The sequence below is a fragment of the Scomber japonicus genome, chromosome 10 (assembly GCF_027409825.1).
Source record: "Scomber japonicus isolate fScoJap1 chromosome 10, fScoJap1.pri, whole genome shotgun sequence".
Lineage (NCBI taxonomy): Eukaryota > Metazoa > Chordata > Actinopteri > Scombriformes > Scombridae > Scomber > Scomber japonicus.
The window spans coordinates 20,590,086-20,606,332 of NC_070587.1; the positions used below are offsets into that span (position 1 = coordinate 20,590,086).

At 40.0% G+C, this 16,247-nt stretch overlaps 1 protein-coding gene across 1 annotated transcript in view; it reads right to left on the minus strand.

The window, feature by feature from the left end:
- eif3ea (eukaryotic translation initiation factor 3, subunit E, a) overlaps positions 1-11,363 on the minus strand; it is a 28,884-nt gene extending 17,521 nt beyond the window's left edge. The window contains exons 1-5 of the mRNA XM_053326326.1: positions 11,252-11,363; positions 9,966-10,083; positions 9,592-9,709; positions 7,522-7,564; positions 6,386-6,490 (exon numbers count right to left, since the gene is read on the minus strand). Of these exons, the coding sequence (XP_053182301.1) occupies positions 6,386-6,490; positions 7,522-7,564; positions 9,592-9,709; positions 9,966-10,083; positions 11,252-11,341 (474 nt within the window). The 5' untranslated portion in view covers positions 11,342-11,363. The remainder of the gene's footprint in view (positions 1-6,385; positions 6,491-7,521; positions 7,565-9,591; positions 9,710-9,965; positions 10,084-11,251) is intronic.
- Between the last annotated feature and the right edge of the window lie 4,884 nt (positions 11,364-16,247).

Genomic DNA, 16,247 nt, shown 5'->3' on the forward strand with positions numbered 1-16,247 from the left:
GAGTCTTCTTCTACAGGTTTGTGGCCGACTGCTCAATAACATCTGCATCCGTACACAGTGAGACTGAGCTTGCTGCTACTTGCCTGGCTTCAGTGGCAGTACTGCACAGTGCAGTCACTTCTCTTATTTATATTGGATAAATGAATTAAATTATGTCATCCTAAGGGAATTGAGCTTGACAGAAAAAGAGAAATGGATCATGAAAGACTGTTTAGCTTTTTATAAAACCAAATTTGCTGCACTTCTAGATACTACAACCACTGCATTGCAGTTGACCATACAGTTTAATACTTTCAGATTACCACATTAAGTAAAGCCATATTTGGACCATGTGTGTCGCTACACTGTCTGAACAATTTGTTACAACTAGAACATTCTCTTGGCTGAGATATCCTGATTTTTTTTGTGTTCCTGGAGCGGGTGCAGAGTTCAGATGGGTGCTGGGCGGGATCACAAGGCTAAAAGTATATCTCTAACATCACCGTACTGTGCCACAGTAATGGCCAAATCCATCATCATCATCAGGAGGAAAACTGCCATAAACTCTGAGATTGTACTCAGATGCGTATCACCAACAGCAAAATACTATGCAAATATTTCGTTCCACCTTCATTCCACACCTGAAAAAGCCACAATTGTGTCATTAACTGTAATTAAGTGAAAAATGAACTACATCACCTGCCTTTAAAAATAACAACACAATCAGATGGGTGGGGCAGACATCATCTAGGGGTGACAGGAGATAATGTGTCTCCTGGTTTCATGTATTCTTATTCTACATTTCTCTTTTTTTTTCCTGTGAGCTTGTTCCAAGTCAAATTTACTAAACTACTCAAACATGTCATAAAAGAGAGAGAGAGAAAAAACTTCAATAGTCAAAGTGATGAATGCAACACGTTGTACATACCACTTCAAAACAAATCTGTTCATATGAGTGGTGGGTAATATAGCATACAGGGTACAGTGAAACTCAATTTATCATAATGCGTGCACACACATTTACTGTTTTATTGAGATGAAATATCCCCCCACAGCCACTCTATGAGGACAGATAGAGGGTAAATCCAAAAACATCCAGAGCTGAATAAAGTCATCATTGTCTAACATTATTTCGAAAATCTAATTTAGGATGATGCAGAAGGCAAGAGTGTTTATCACTGAGAGAAAAAATATCACATTTGCTGATCACAGCTCCTCAAACTCAAAGATTCTTTTTCTTCTCCTTCATTCCATTACATTCCTCTGTGTTTATGAGCTCATAAAACATTACAGCGTCTTGACAAATCAGACCGTTTCATATCAGTTTTGGGATCTGGTGCCTTGTAATGGGCATTTGTAATAATGTAGTTTGTTTATTTTATTAAAATCAATCAAATTATTATCTGTATATAAAAAAGGGAAACATTAATCAACAATTAAAATAAATAAAGTGTTGCAGCTTTAGTGATGAGACCATGAACAATGTGATTAAATATGTGCTGGCTTAGTCTTCAAGCAACTTAAAAAAAAGTATATTTAAAAAAAATGTTTGCACTAAATTTCATATAATTAAAATCATCTCCATCCACTTTAAGCAACTCCGGACAACTGTCGTTATCGCGGGGTAATTAGACTGAAATATGAGCTGATGCTAACAAGTCACATCTTAGTGAAGATAATCACTCTGAAAATGTTGCAGGCTACTGTTTCTGATTTCCAGAACGGGCTAAAACAAACAAAAAAGCAAGGTAATGAAACACAGGTTGAGAATGTCTCTGAACCTCAGCAGGGCAATCACCTCTGGAGTGGACACTGTGGACTACACCCTAAGGCTCATGGGAAACTCTGAGCCCCGGACGCTGATGATAACACTGAACGCCAGACGCTGTGACATGAGTCAAGCAGGAAGTCAGGGTGGGTGTCTGTTGAGCGGCCAGAGAAACCTAGATGCTAACCACACGCCCCCGTACACCGTCCGACAGCTGCTGAAGTGGACTGTGAGACACGACAGATGTACCAGTGGAGGAAACGCTAAAAAAAGAACAGGTTTCCGCTAGAACCACACAGATTGGTGAAATTATTCAGATATAAAGGTTGTTGTTTTTTTTTTTAAATCTCAGAGACCAGATACACTCTGATAATGAGGTGATGGCAGGTAAGAGGAAAATATTTAGAAACTCTCATGCTGTATCCATCCATCCAGTCAGGGCAGCAGAGTTTCTTTGGTCACAGAGCACAACTTAGGTCCATTGTGAATGACTTTTTTTTTAAAGTGTATAAGTCACAAGAAAGATCTGCATTGTAACAGCGCAAGAACAAAAAAAAAAAAAAAAAAAAAAGTGGCTACGTTGCCAGCATAAAGGTCAACGTTTCATCTGTTCAAGTGTTTTGTTTTGTTTGTTATTTTTTCCCTCTCTTGGAAGTCCCTGCCTGCTACGTTTGGCTGACCTCCAGGTCATTATGGCAGCTTTCTACACACACATACACACACACACACAGTCTGGCTTTCACTAGTGGCCACGCTAGAAAAGTTTCAATACCTGGGTTTTTCCAGCAGTTACCTTAAGTTTCCATTGGTTTGTGAAATGGGCACATTTTCGCTGACTGACCAGCAACAATAAATTGACTGTGCTGGGGATCCGCCGGGATACTCAATCTTTATTCTTAACATTCAATCCCTGCATTAAGTGATGATATGAATAAGTTGCTCTTTTCGGGCGAGGCCACACTGTAACAAGACCTGAGGCATGGATTTTGCAAGGCTGGCTTCCTTCATTTAACTGACTGGGTTTCCCACGTTAAATGACTTTATGGAGCCTCACCTCTCCCATACGGGACAGGCAGAGACAGACAAGGGGCCTGTGAGGATGGGAGGTCCTCGAAACACAGAAAAGAGAGGGGGGGAGAACACTACAGACTCTTGCTAATGAAATCCATTTCTACCTTTCCCCCCCTCTTCTTCTAAAAAGCCTCTTGCATTGTCAAGAGAAAGCAACAGATATCCAGTTACAGAGTCTGATCTGGCTGCAACTTAAAATGAGAGGTTTAACAATTTGACGGGTAAAAAAATAAAATCTATGCTGGACTTCGAACAACATACCTCAATTAGAGCAATTTTGGTTTATTTAGACTGAGCTGCAAAGCCATAAACAACTGCTGCTGGAATAGTGGGACATATCCGTTGCAAGCTTCTGAAGACTTTTCTTTTATGCATTTTTTGTTTTTAAGGAGGAGGGGAGTAGAAGTGGAAAGCTTGGGTGAATTACCCATCAACTTGTCTTGTTGGAAAGTTGTAAATCTTCCTTCTCCAGATTTGAGCAGATCAGATCTTTTGGGTAAGACGTTGGTTTGTTTGTAGTGAAGACGGTTCATCATTGTTCATGGACACTGCCAAGTTTTTCACTGCCACTGCCAAGAATGTGCATGACTAGCTCGAGTCACTGACATCCCAAAGACAAGAGGCAGCGCAGTATCAAATGCCAATTAGAAGAGGAAAAGATGGTCTTAATGTTTTTCACTCTAATGAATAGACAAAATGTTGATCTTATGCTTGCCCATTCTTTCGAGGCTGGCTTTGGCACGGGGCCTCGCTTTACCACAAAACTGAATGCTGAACCGAAGACAAACAAAAGCGAGAGGACAAGTGAGTGACACTTGGAAAACCACTGACTATGCAGCCTGGTTCCACTGGTCATTATAGGACACTCGGTTGAGCTGAACTTACTAACACTTGATGCAAGGTAACACCAAAAGCTACATTTCCATGTAAAATAGGTTGTATTCAAAATGGATCAATAACGTATGTTAACATGGGGGCCCTTTATGTGACCTTGAAGGCAGCTTTGGAGTATGTAACTGACACCACCCGGGTGATGCTGCTGCTGCTTGTACAGCTAATGATGGAATCACCTTGGATACAGGTCTTATAGTTGGTGTGTAGTTTGCACGACTCTGCAGCTTCACAGTACACTACTTTGTGGTTGTGATAGTACATGCGTGAAAAGATCCACTTGATTTCTCTCCTCAATTGTGCAAAATGTGCTTTATTTAATATTAAGTGCTGCACAGACACTCTTTCTTGGGTTCTTACTTGTGTCGCTTCTGCCTTTGTATTTCCTCCAGTTCACTCCACACTGACATACATGGTGTCATTGGACAGGTTTTCAATGATGCTGAGTCTGCAGGAACGCACACACTTCATACTGACTGATATGAAGCCACGGGATCTAGTGTCTAGTGTGAAGTTATTTCTTTACACATCTACTACTCTAAACATACCGATTATAACAGGGATGCAGCTACATTTATATGATTGTGTTTTCTCAGCTGTGCCCGCATTGTGATCGTATGTCAATATGTAAATTAGTGGGTGGAACTGGACGACTTGTCATTAAACACGGCACATCCCAGGTCAAGTAAAGTCCTGCCATTCATTTCTGCATCACGTTTTGCGCGGAAAGATTCCTAGCTAACGATGCTTTTGTTTTTGCTGGGCTTTCTTCTTTAGCTGGCAGAAAGAGGGGAAGCTAAGTGACCTTTGAACTTCCTGGGTTGATTTTTTTTTTTTTTTTAACTGGATGTGGTCACGCTGCACAAATTGCATTTACACCTGGCTGAGGTCCGATCGCAACGCCAGCCGGACCGCTTCCAAATGTCGTCTGGCTGATACGATCACATTCCAATCACTCTGCTTTGAGTGCTTTTACACCTTGCATTAAACATGTGCTTTTCCTTATCCGGATACATATTGCGTTTTAATGCCAAGATTTAATGGGGTACAAATGATCCCTAGTACTTCTCACACAATTAAAACATCAGCTTTCCATACCATAATTTAGTCATCTAATGTGACCAAAACTCCACAGTGACTCAAACTGTGACCAGGGCTACTAAAAGGCTCTTAAATCTTTTGAGAGACAGCAGTTGTTTTGCGGTCCAGCTGCACCTCGCCCATTCACTGCCTAGTTTGTCTTTCACTATTTCTGAGGGCAAAGGGAGAGAAACCACAAATGCCAGAACCCAGACAACAAGTCTCTTTGTTTATAGAGGAAATAAGGAGTGTGCATATGTACTCACAAGAATACTGCCTGGACTCTCTGTGAACTGTAATTATGCTCCACTGCAAAACACACTTTATTTACTTTATTATCTGCTCCTTAAAAACTTCTGCCTTGAAAATGATTCAATCAAACTAAACGGTTTCAAAAGGTGTTTTTTGTCCTACAGCTCATCATTTCAGATTCAGACAGAAAGAGTGAGGATATCCCTTAAGGCCCAAACGCCCTGTAAGCCGTAACTGATGCGCATCACATGATGCTTCTATGACACTCGGCAGGCGTCAGATTTGAAATGCCAACACAGATTCATCCTGTTGTTCTTTGTATTAACTGCTGCATTATTTGGATGTCCTGAATAAATGAAAAGAGGAGGAAAATAAAACTAAGAGCATCTGTTTTGACAGTAAACCATCTGTTTGGCGTTTAATGGTCATTTATTTGTGCTTTTGAACATAACCACCAAAAATCCAAAAATAATATTTCATTTCTCTCATTCTCTCTACTGCTGCACTGTCTCTAACACTCGCTGGCGTTCTCAGCTCATTCACGCTCTGTCTCCTTTTCGGCGACAGAAAAAAGCTGCTTTGGTCACCGGGTCCTCATTTGACACTCCACAATCAAATCAAGGTCGGTGTACAGGCATCTAGACAGTTGGACGCGCTTCATAGTGCTTTTGGCGCACGTTCAGCCATTTAAAAACAACAAGTGTGCTTCAAAAATGCGGACATGAGATGCTTTCGGTGTGTTACGTACCTTTAAAAGCACTACGGAATGACCCGACCGTCACACACACACACACACACACATCCCCAGAAACACCCGGAAAAATGTGTATAACCCTCTCGATGCAAACTTAAGCGATGCCTTGCATAACTTAAGCGCACGATGAGCTCAGAAGTCATGACAAGGGACTCTCTGGCCACAGCACTCAAATCAATAAGCTGTCTACTGAAGGCCGCCTCGTGAGAAGACTACAGACAGATTATGCAGTCCGCCACTGATCACTTGGCCCAGTAAAAGATCCCGCTCGAGTCCTCGCAGTCTCCTCCTAATACAGAAGACGTGCGGTGAATTGAATAGGCAATGACGTCAACTTTTCACATTCAATTACTCCTAAGTGTTCTTTTCCTCTCTTATGAAAGCGTCGGCCTTTTGAGGAATTAAAGCAATCTAGCAAACATAACGTGATGTTAAATTTTTTTTTTTTTTAAATATGTCAGAGAAATGCCTTTAGTCAGTATATAAATGAAAACAGTAAAATGCTACAGAGATGAGGTGTATGGTTAGCTGCAAACATCACAATTAATGTTAACTGGTGCTGAATGTGTCCGACTGAGCGGCAAACTTACCAAGACACGGAAGAAGTACAGGTACTCTGCGGCACCGGAGTAGTTTCCACACTCGTACTGGAACTTGGCGTATCGGTACAGCGTGTCCAAGTACTCCTGACGAAACTTCAAGAGAAATATAAAGGATGTCAATATCACAGAATGAGAAATAGGGTTTTTTGTTTCTTGTCTCTCATAGTCAAAACAATACTTGGACATGTTTTAAATTCAAACCACAGTAAGCACTGGGGGAATACTTCTACTTTTGTCTCATATCTGTCGCAATTTGGTAAATGTTTCAGATTGAGGGTATTGTTTTGGGTTTTTTTTTTTTAATTACTACTTGTCAAACATCTGGGAAAAAAACAAATATATTTTAGACGATAGTGAGACTAAACTGGAAAGGCCACTTTAATTTCATATTTTCTGTAGCAGAGACAAGATTTCCCTTCTGTGGCACACCACTGCTAAATGAATATGGAGCAAACGCTGCTATATCATATCAGTGGTATTTTGCCATGAGCGGTGAGAGAATATTTAAACTTTTGTAACAAATCTGCCAAGAAGTGGTCGTGTGAACTAAATGTGAAATGCACATGTATGCTATCATTTCAAGCCTGCTTGTCTTTGCTATATTTAAACCGGCCTTCCTGCTGTCCACTATGCACTGACGTCACATTGAACTTATGCCATTCACTGAGAATTCAGTATATGTGTGTGACAGGCAGTGGGTGCTCTGGGCTGCCCAAGACTTTCCCACAGCAGGCTGCAGGGCCCCGGAGCCTGGGCTGAGGAGGTGCACTGAGGACAGCGTGCAGGTCAGCGGGATACCGGGAGTGGGAGGGGACCGATGGAGGGGAGGCGAAGAAGCCAAACATCACGGTAAATATAGAAGCTCCGGCATTCTTGCGGCTCTATCCACGAGTCCCGAGTTACTCCGTTTATTCTTAACAATTCACCACAGAATGTAAATGTCCGCAGAATTTGTGCAAGCCATACAAACCCCGAAAATGAGTTAAGGGTTTTGGGAAGTAATTCTGCATTTCCCTGCTCGGCCTGCCCCTCCCGTTTCACCCCTGAAACAACCGTGGGTTCACACAAGAGCCATGGGAAATGCAGTGGAGAAGTGAGGTGTCAGCAAATCGTGGCCAACTTACGTTATGTTTTTCTGCCAAATAGTCAAAGAGCATTCGTCCATCTCTGAAAAGAAAAAAGCAAGACAGTTCCTGTAGTTAGAGGCCATTTAACTTGAGTCGCTGTTTGGCTGACATCCTGGTGTTTGGAGCCCCGTTCAGGTATATTTTTCCACTTCTGGTCTGAATCAAGAGCTGTACATAAATGAAAACCATTTCCCTTTTAAAAACAGTGTGACTGGCTGCTTATTACATTCAGTCTGGCTACTACAAATCTAATCTGCTAGCCATGTCTAACACACTACGTCTGGTGAATAAAGTGAATAGTGATTTCTGAGCTCAGCCTTTGAGTCTTTATGGCTTTGTCCAAACAAAGGAATGCACTGCTCTGCTACTCTGTTGTATCCCCAACTGCATTTTGAAACTTTGCCTGTGGCTTGAAAATGTTGGTATTTATGTGGACACCACACTGAAACCATGTGTTTCTTCAGGCACTGTGCACTTTCATTACGTGAATGTCAGAGTGTGCATCTGATGGCCCGTGTGTGTGATGTGTGTGTTTGGTGGATTTTATTTAAGCTGAGGCGGGATTCTCCGCTGCTTCGGGACATGCTGTCTCCTGCTTGGAGGCTAATGAAGGCTAGACTGTAGGGGGACTTCTCTGTAGTGTGGAATGTCAGCCTGCTGAGCATTATGGAAACACTGATCCTAATCATTTATTAGAGCTAGAGCACATACTATCTGTCACTACAAACTAACACTTTTACATGCATTTTGAACCATATGTCAAACAACACTGCAGATGTAGTCCTCTTCACTGGCGAAAAATGGGCAACAGAACATTATCCACTCAGTGTCTACTATGTTATATGTTCACTGGAAAGATATTTGCATTGCACTTGAGATTTACGATCATGAAAGTCAGCTACTGAGGTGTTCATCAAGGGGCAACTGTTGATGGAACATCTACACAGCATTACTGCCATCTTTTGCACTGAAAAAGTCAGAAAGACCATCAGCAGCATTTTGATTTGAAAATGAAAGAAAAAAACATGCAAGCATTAATCATAGATCATCCTAACAACACATTATGCCGAACAATCTGTTCACTGATATTGTAACAACATGATTTACTATGATAGCTGGACTTGGCTTCTGGCTTCAATAGTTGTCCAAATAAAACCTGGTAAGGCTTACAGGCCTATTTGCTAACTGTTCAATAAAAGCCCTGAGACCAATAGTTTCTATTACCTTGTAAAACACTTGGCAGATCTATTTGTATTAACCCCAGTGGACAGGTTACTGGAGTTCAAGTATCAATCTATTTCTCATTTCCACCACTGGATGATCCTCTAATCCAGACATAATAATAAAAAACAAGCAACTGATGCATAAATTAGGCTGTGAGAGTTGTAAAAAGAATGTGCAAGTAAGACAGACACATGTCTCCTCATCCAAAAGGAAGATTTACTTCTTGTTCCATGCTGACAGCAAACTGACAGGAACACAGACATGTGCTGCTGCGAGTCAACGTTACTATTATCGGGCTTCAAATCTCACATAACAGTTCCTACAAATCTGTGGCTTAAATAAACAGATGTCTGCAGCCCAACTCAAACAATAAAATAAAAACAGCACAAACTGACAAAGGAATGAAAATGGAAAAATGCTTTTGATTAACTGTACACACACTTGCCAAGAAACAAAAGGAGAGGATAAATGCAAAATATGACCAAACTATTTTAATCATTGCAGAAAATGAAACAGTCTTAATAAAGTTAACCACAACATTGTGTGTCTGTCTTTTTACTTCTGTCTTTGCTGACTTTGTGCTGAGAAAGCCCTAAGACTAAATACATTTTTCAGTCAACGTCCAGTCCAGTCAACTACTATTAAGTTACAAAATCCCATAGCAATGCTGTTATGCTGTCTACTGTTTCAAATGACAGGTTTTACTGATCCTAGAATCATGGCTCTAAGACCAGTAATACATTTCACATCCTCACTAAGGCTAATCATGCCAACCATAAAATCTGTTTTAGGATAATAAATCAAGGAGAAAAGATATTACTCTTGATTTAAAAATAACTTTACCTGGTGGACTGCATCTGCCTCGTTGTCTCGGGATCCTCAAACATCTTCACGATAGGTTCTGTCTCAGACTGCAGCTGCTTGAGCTGGGCCACAACCTCTGTCCTCTTCTCCCTAAGAGCTGGCAAAAGGATGATATAGACAGTCATTATCTAGAGCAACTCCATAAACCAACATGTACAAGGTTTGTGGTCCAGCACTGAAAATGCTGTAAAATATAGTTTACTGCTTAATCAATTCTCAGTGAGTGGTTAAGCGCAGTAGCTTTTTATGATGTCTATCAAGCAATATTAATATCTTTCTAAGTTTTGTGTGAGTTGGTGCTAGAAAATAAATAAAAACAGCGAGGAGTGTAGACTGGTTTGTGCAACTCTTACTTTGTGGGATTTCTTTTTCAGAGAAGAGGCTTTTGTACACATCCATGGCGAAGTCCACCATGTTTGTGTCGCTGAGGAGGTCCAGCTTTCCATGAAGCAGCTCATGCTCATTGTAGATCTATGAAACACAGCCAGTGATGGGAAACAAAGGTGAGGGGGATGTTTTTGTACAGTATTCTTACCTCATTGGAAGAAAGACTGACACATTATGTTTCCAGTTAAGTAATAATTAGCCTGTAACCCACAAACTCTTTAATAATGGATTCTTGCAGTGCAATAAGGCCCAAGACCCCCTGCCCATGTTACTGTCTTTCCAAACTGCTGTACCATACGATATAAGGCAAGCGCAGTTTGTTTCATGAACCAAACAAAATGAGTGCTTCGGGCGTGGTAGTACAACAGCAGTCAGCTTCATTTAAGTAAAAAAAAAAAAGTCTTATCACTGCTGGCAGGAAGCAATCATACACAAGCAGCTGGAAACGTTGCTGATGAATTAGCGTTAGCATGCCGGTTAAAAAATTAGCAACCCCCATGTTGACGGTGCGCGTTGTTTGTCGGAAAGCTCAATTACTTGGGTTTAGAGTCGTGGAATAAGCATTCTCCAGTTTTTAAGCGATACTACTCCACAACGGTTGCCTATATGTTCATTCCAAACGTTCAACATTACAAAAAAATGTGCCATTTTTTCAGGTTTCTGGTGTTAGCATAGCCTGCCGGAGCTCGGTTATGAGTGTTTTATTGACCAGTATGTCTCCGCCGGGCGGGAACATTGCTAATCCACAAAGTGTTAATGTGTATAGGAGCACCGCCCGCCAACTCCGTACAACCTCCTACTTGCCGGATTAGGAAACACGCGCTCCTACAGCCATGTGCTGGAAAAGCGCAAGGCTACTAGCTGAACCCACTGTAAAGCTCGTCATAATAACAAGCAAGACTTCCGGTATCTAATTTCTAAATGTTACATTCTACTGAAACTGTCGTGCACTATTGTCATGTTTTCCGACAGTTTTACTGTGTTTTCATTATATTTACCAATCCAATCTTTTAGACCACCCGTTTTTTCTTGTCCCCGACTGATTTTCCAAAGATAATATATTTTCCGCTTTTATTTTGAAGGCAGAAAGATTTACTTCCGACTATACTCCGGTTAAATGCGGTTTCTTCACAGCTATAGAAAATTTCAACACCGCGTGTATGGCTTTAAAAACTGTTTAAAAGCAGTATATAGCTTACTAAAAATACCAAAAATATGTATCGAAGTGTTTATATGTTAATATATTCCATACCTCCTTGACAGAAAGGAACTCCAGCAGAGGAAAAACGAGATGACGGTCTAAAAAGTGGGCAATTTTGGTGGTGAGGTCGTACTCCGCCATCTTTGCTGCGGGGAAGAGGAAGTCGAAGTGACTGCGTCATGCATGTAACTGACCAATACGCTACAGCCTCAGCATCCACAAAGGAAGAGAGCCTAATGTATTAATCCCAATGTGAAAATATGGAGTTACAGCAGCCAGTGTTACTTCTTGGGCAGGAAACAGCAAATTACCTTTTCTTTTTTCTTTTTTTTCTTTTTTTTCGGGGGGGATCTGAGCTTTTGCATAAGCTCTATGTAGGCTATATCTTGTTTTAAAATGATACCTTTAAATTGGGTTGCTCCAACTATTCTTTGACTCTTCCCCCAGCATTACAAGCCCTCATGTATGGTATGGTCATAGCAAAAAGGTTTATTCTGTCAGTTATACCATGAAGAAATTCAATTTCAGTTTCTTAAGATCTGGACACCATTTATTAAACATATTAGGAAGGAAAAGTGTCAGCCTAGGAACTTATTGTATCGAAATGTATTGTAATGTATTCTGGATTGTATTATATTGAGATTTGGTCTGCCAGGATTTTGGTTTTCTCGCCTTTATCTTGGGCCTACCTCGGCCCCATTTAGACTTGGCTCCACAGACTCTGTTTCCCTGTGCAGAATGATGTTACCCATGTGTGTGTTTGACACTACAAGTATGAGCCTTTCTCTGTGCTCACCTTAAACCTCAGTTTAATATGTTTGTACAAGCAGGATTCTGTAATATTAGAACTAGTTTGGAAACTGATCATAGTCCAATATTCAATTTACACCAGTGTGATGTGAAAGCTTGAAGCCTCCTGTACAAATCCACTGAGAATGGACTTTTCAGTAAAGTAACACACATCTTGCGACAAGTTGATAAACCTTTGAAATTAAAAATATTGACATATTTAAAGATTCCGGATTTTTTTTTGGAGGATAAAGAAATGGATGTAATTTCAATAGTTTTTAATTATTTAAAATAACTTTTCAAGGGAAAACCCATATCTGACACAATCATCACTATTCAAAGAAGAGTATTTCACATGTCTTAAAACATGTCTGTATAGGATCTTTAAGTTTTCCTCAATGGCAAATTCCATAGTTTCACATTTATAGTAATTTTATAGCATGGTGATTTTATTCATTCTTTAAAGACAAGCAACATTTTAAATTGATATACTTTCAGTTCAGGAGTGTACATATTTGTAAAATTTGTGAATGATGTGGCCTTGTCAGGTGTATAAAATTGAAATAATAAAAAAAGTACTTACTTTTCAAATAAAATGAGTTAATATACAGCTCCCGGTTGTGGAGAAAGGACGTTTCATAAATATTTTACCCTTTCACTGACAACCTGCTTGTTCATGTATGGAAATTGCTGGTTTCTCAGAAGTATGAATGACTGTGACTTGTAAACCTTTCAAAATTCCCATAATTTCCTTGTGGTGTTGATACAGTGAAACGTTTCATTTATAAAGAGGGATCCAACTGAACGTTCTGTTGAATTTGAAAACATAGGCTTTCCTCCAGACACCACCAATATGTCTCCTAAAAGGCTGCGTGTGACTGCATGACTTCTTTATGAGACTAAAACCTTTTCAGGGCAAATATAGTCATGATGAACCCCAACTGACCAGCCTGCTAAATCTTAATGAAAACAATCAGATCATTTCCAATCATTTCACTTTCCACAAGGTTAGAATGCCTTCACTGTGCATCTGACCCATCCTCTTCTCTCCCCCTTCACTTCGGCAGCTGCCTCATAAAGGTGCCCATGTGTCGACCATACCCGGCCGACAACAGCCAATATCAGCCACTAAATGGCCCATCTCTAATAGGTTTCACTGCTACCTTGTTTTCTTGACAACCACACGACACTGTCTTGTATCCTCAAACAATTCTTCCCTTGTTACCATCCTGCTCTCTCCCTTACTCCCACTTCTCCCTGCCGCCTGACAGCAGGTAGAAATGAGTCATAAACTGACACTATTCACCATGGCCAGTTGCTGTTTTACTGGGTGCTTCTGACATAGCTCTGGCTCAGTGGCAGCTCGCTTTAAACCAAAAAAAAAAAAAGGAAAAAACACAGCTTTTACTCTGTTGGGGCCTTCTATGTGTCATCTGCTTAATTTCAGCAAATGTGTTTCAGTAAAAAAGAGTCACCCATACAATAATTTGGTGTGCTTGGCAAGTATGATTTGGGAATTCGTCTCTATTAGATCATTTAATTTAAAGGATGAAAAGCTCCAGCCAGTTTGGCTGCCACTAAGTTGACTTTATCAGGTCACAATGAAATACGTTCTCTGTTACTGTTGTCTTTACCACAGTTTTCATTAATGTGAGCGGCTAATGCATTTCCCCCCTTTTTCATTTTTGACATTAATTACTTTTTTGTGCTCTGTTTCATCCTAGCGATACATTTTCTTGAAGTACTTGGACAGTTGATTATGTTATGTTTTATATGTAAAATTATTGCTTATTGGTTTTCACTTTTGTTTGTTGCACAATAATAATATTTCATGTTAAGCCTCCCACTTTCCAACAATCCAACAATCACTTTCACAGTTTGTAACTTACTTGAAAAAGTTTTAAAGTTACTAAGCATGAAAACTTCCTTCCTTACTTTACTGCTAAATGATCTTAACCCTGTAATTGTTCCTACGTGTAACACACATGTGCTTCTTTGTCCATTTTCGGTGTAATGTGAGTTGTGTGCTTGCCATTTTACATGCAGGCCATAATACTTGTTATTACACAATATTGAATTAGGAAGCAGCAGGAAAAATCTTCACTGGTGCAGGCAAAACCAGTAAGCGTTCTGAGATAAGTTAAATACCACAAACTAAATCCCAAATGACAAGAAATCATGCATTTTAAACACTGATATGAAAGCCAAATTGCATTGGTTTCTCCTGTTTCAACCAGCCAATCTTCATAAAAAAAAAATAGGTGCTTGAGAGGTAGTATTTTGGAAAAACTTGTGCAGGAAACCTTCCTTTCGTCAGATTTTGGGTCAATTTTCTTTTCCGACACCGCATTTTGCTGATAACATACTGCACTCACATAAACATGTCAAATCAGTTCACCCCAAACAACATCCAGACTTCTTTCTCAGTATTCACAGCATATAAACTTTGTCCTTAACAGAGTTCTTTATGTAGTGTGTGTTTTATCTTACTGTTCATCACTACATTTTATTTTTATTTTACCAATAAAGGTCTCAAATCTTTGATATTTATACTGACCAGATCTGACCAGACATGGGGGCCTGAACTAAGCTCAATCCATATTTTATAAAAGGTCCAGTTCAAGCTTGCTCATCCATCCCCTTAGAGAAAAGCAAAGCCAAACCCATGCATTTCAGAGAGATGGAAAAATGGGCATGAGATGATCAGCAGCATGGATCAAAGCAATTTCCTGTTGGATATTTTCTAATATTGACTGGAGTATCAACTATATTAATAGTATGATAAATAAACTGCGGGAGGAGGCATCAGGAGGGGGCGAAGTGAAATAAATATAGAAATTTGAGATAATACTGGTGATTTTAAACCATAGTATTAAACCATATGTATTAAAAATAGACACAGGCTCTAGAAAACGGATTATAGCTAATCCACCTGATATCTCCAACTGCTTCAGAGAATAATTTGACATTTTGGGAAATATACTACCTTGTTTTATGCTTTCACACAATATCCAAAGCATTAAATCACAATTAAGCAGCACTTTCTTTAGTTTTCTTGTCACCATGAGGTCACTAGCCAACCAAAGGTGATTCCAGGAAGAAACTGCACCCAGCCAAGAAATAGTCTTATGCATAAACCCTCACAAAACTGCAAAGTATTGTTTATATACTTTGTTTTTTTTGTACAGATTAAGCAAATGACATAAAACATGTTATTTAGTAAGCTTTAGAGTTTATGGTAGTTGTGAGAGTGGTATTAATCTTCTTGTATAACTACTGTCTGAAAAGAAACAACCATATATCTAAAAATGTCAAATTATTCCTTGAAGGCTGAAGCTATGCAATTGTGCACAATTTTTTACAAATGTGAGCCTAATCTTCTCTTCACTTAAATTGTTGTTTGTCAGATCCGCCCTCTTTGAGGATACACTTCATGGTGGTCTGCTCTAACTACGTCCTGGCAATGTTACTGCAACTTTGTAATCTGCTCCTGCCAAAGTGCTTTTCACTCAACCCAACCAACAAGGTGAATGTAACTAATGATTTGTTTCCAGCTACTCCCTTAGTACCCAGCCAAGCTACTGAATGAAGAGGTCTGGGCTAAAGAATCATCAAAACTTTAAACGAAACCCATAAAAGTGAAGTAAATATAAACACTCATCCATTTCTGTATCTCTAAATCAAATTGTGCACCGTTTCTTGTAGAAAGTACTCCTCGACCTTAATGGGATAAACTTAAAGGACGCTACAGTGATGGGCCAAATATTCCATGAAAAACCTCAGCTCTCCAGTTCCCTGAAAGCTTTCTTGGTCAACAAATGAATCCAAGAGAGGGGGAGGAGGTGCCACTGCCAAAGACACCCACCACTGGCCTTATTCTAATATCTGTCAAAATATAAATCAATAAGACCTGAAGACAAATGACTCGGCGCTGGATGTTGCAAAGCCAAGCATCCCTGCCCTGAATCCGAATTCCAGCATCTTATATGAATTTCAATGATTCTTCTATTAACTTTTTAGATATGCATCCCCTCGCTCCTAGTGAGTGTCGGGTTATAAATCAGCGGCCCACACTCCTGTTTCAGAGCTCAGTGCTGACTTCAGCACTGTCACTTGAAGGTTATCGACCAGGCCTATGGCCCAGAAAACAATACAAACTTATTCCAGCAGTGGCACCAAACATGGCAGAACATCTGCGCAGCACATGTCCACTGCACAAACAAGGAATGACTTGTACTCACACACTTCAGCAATATCA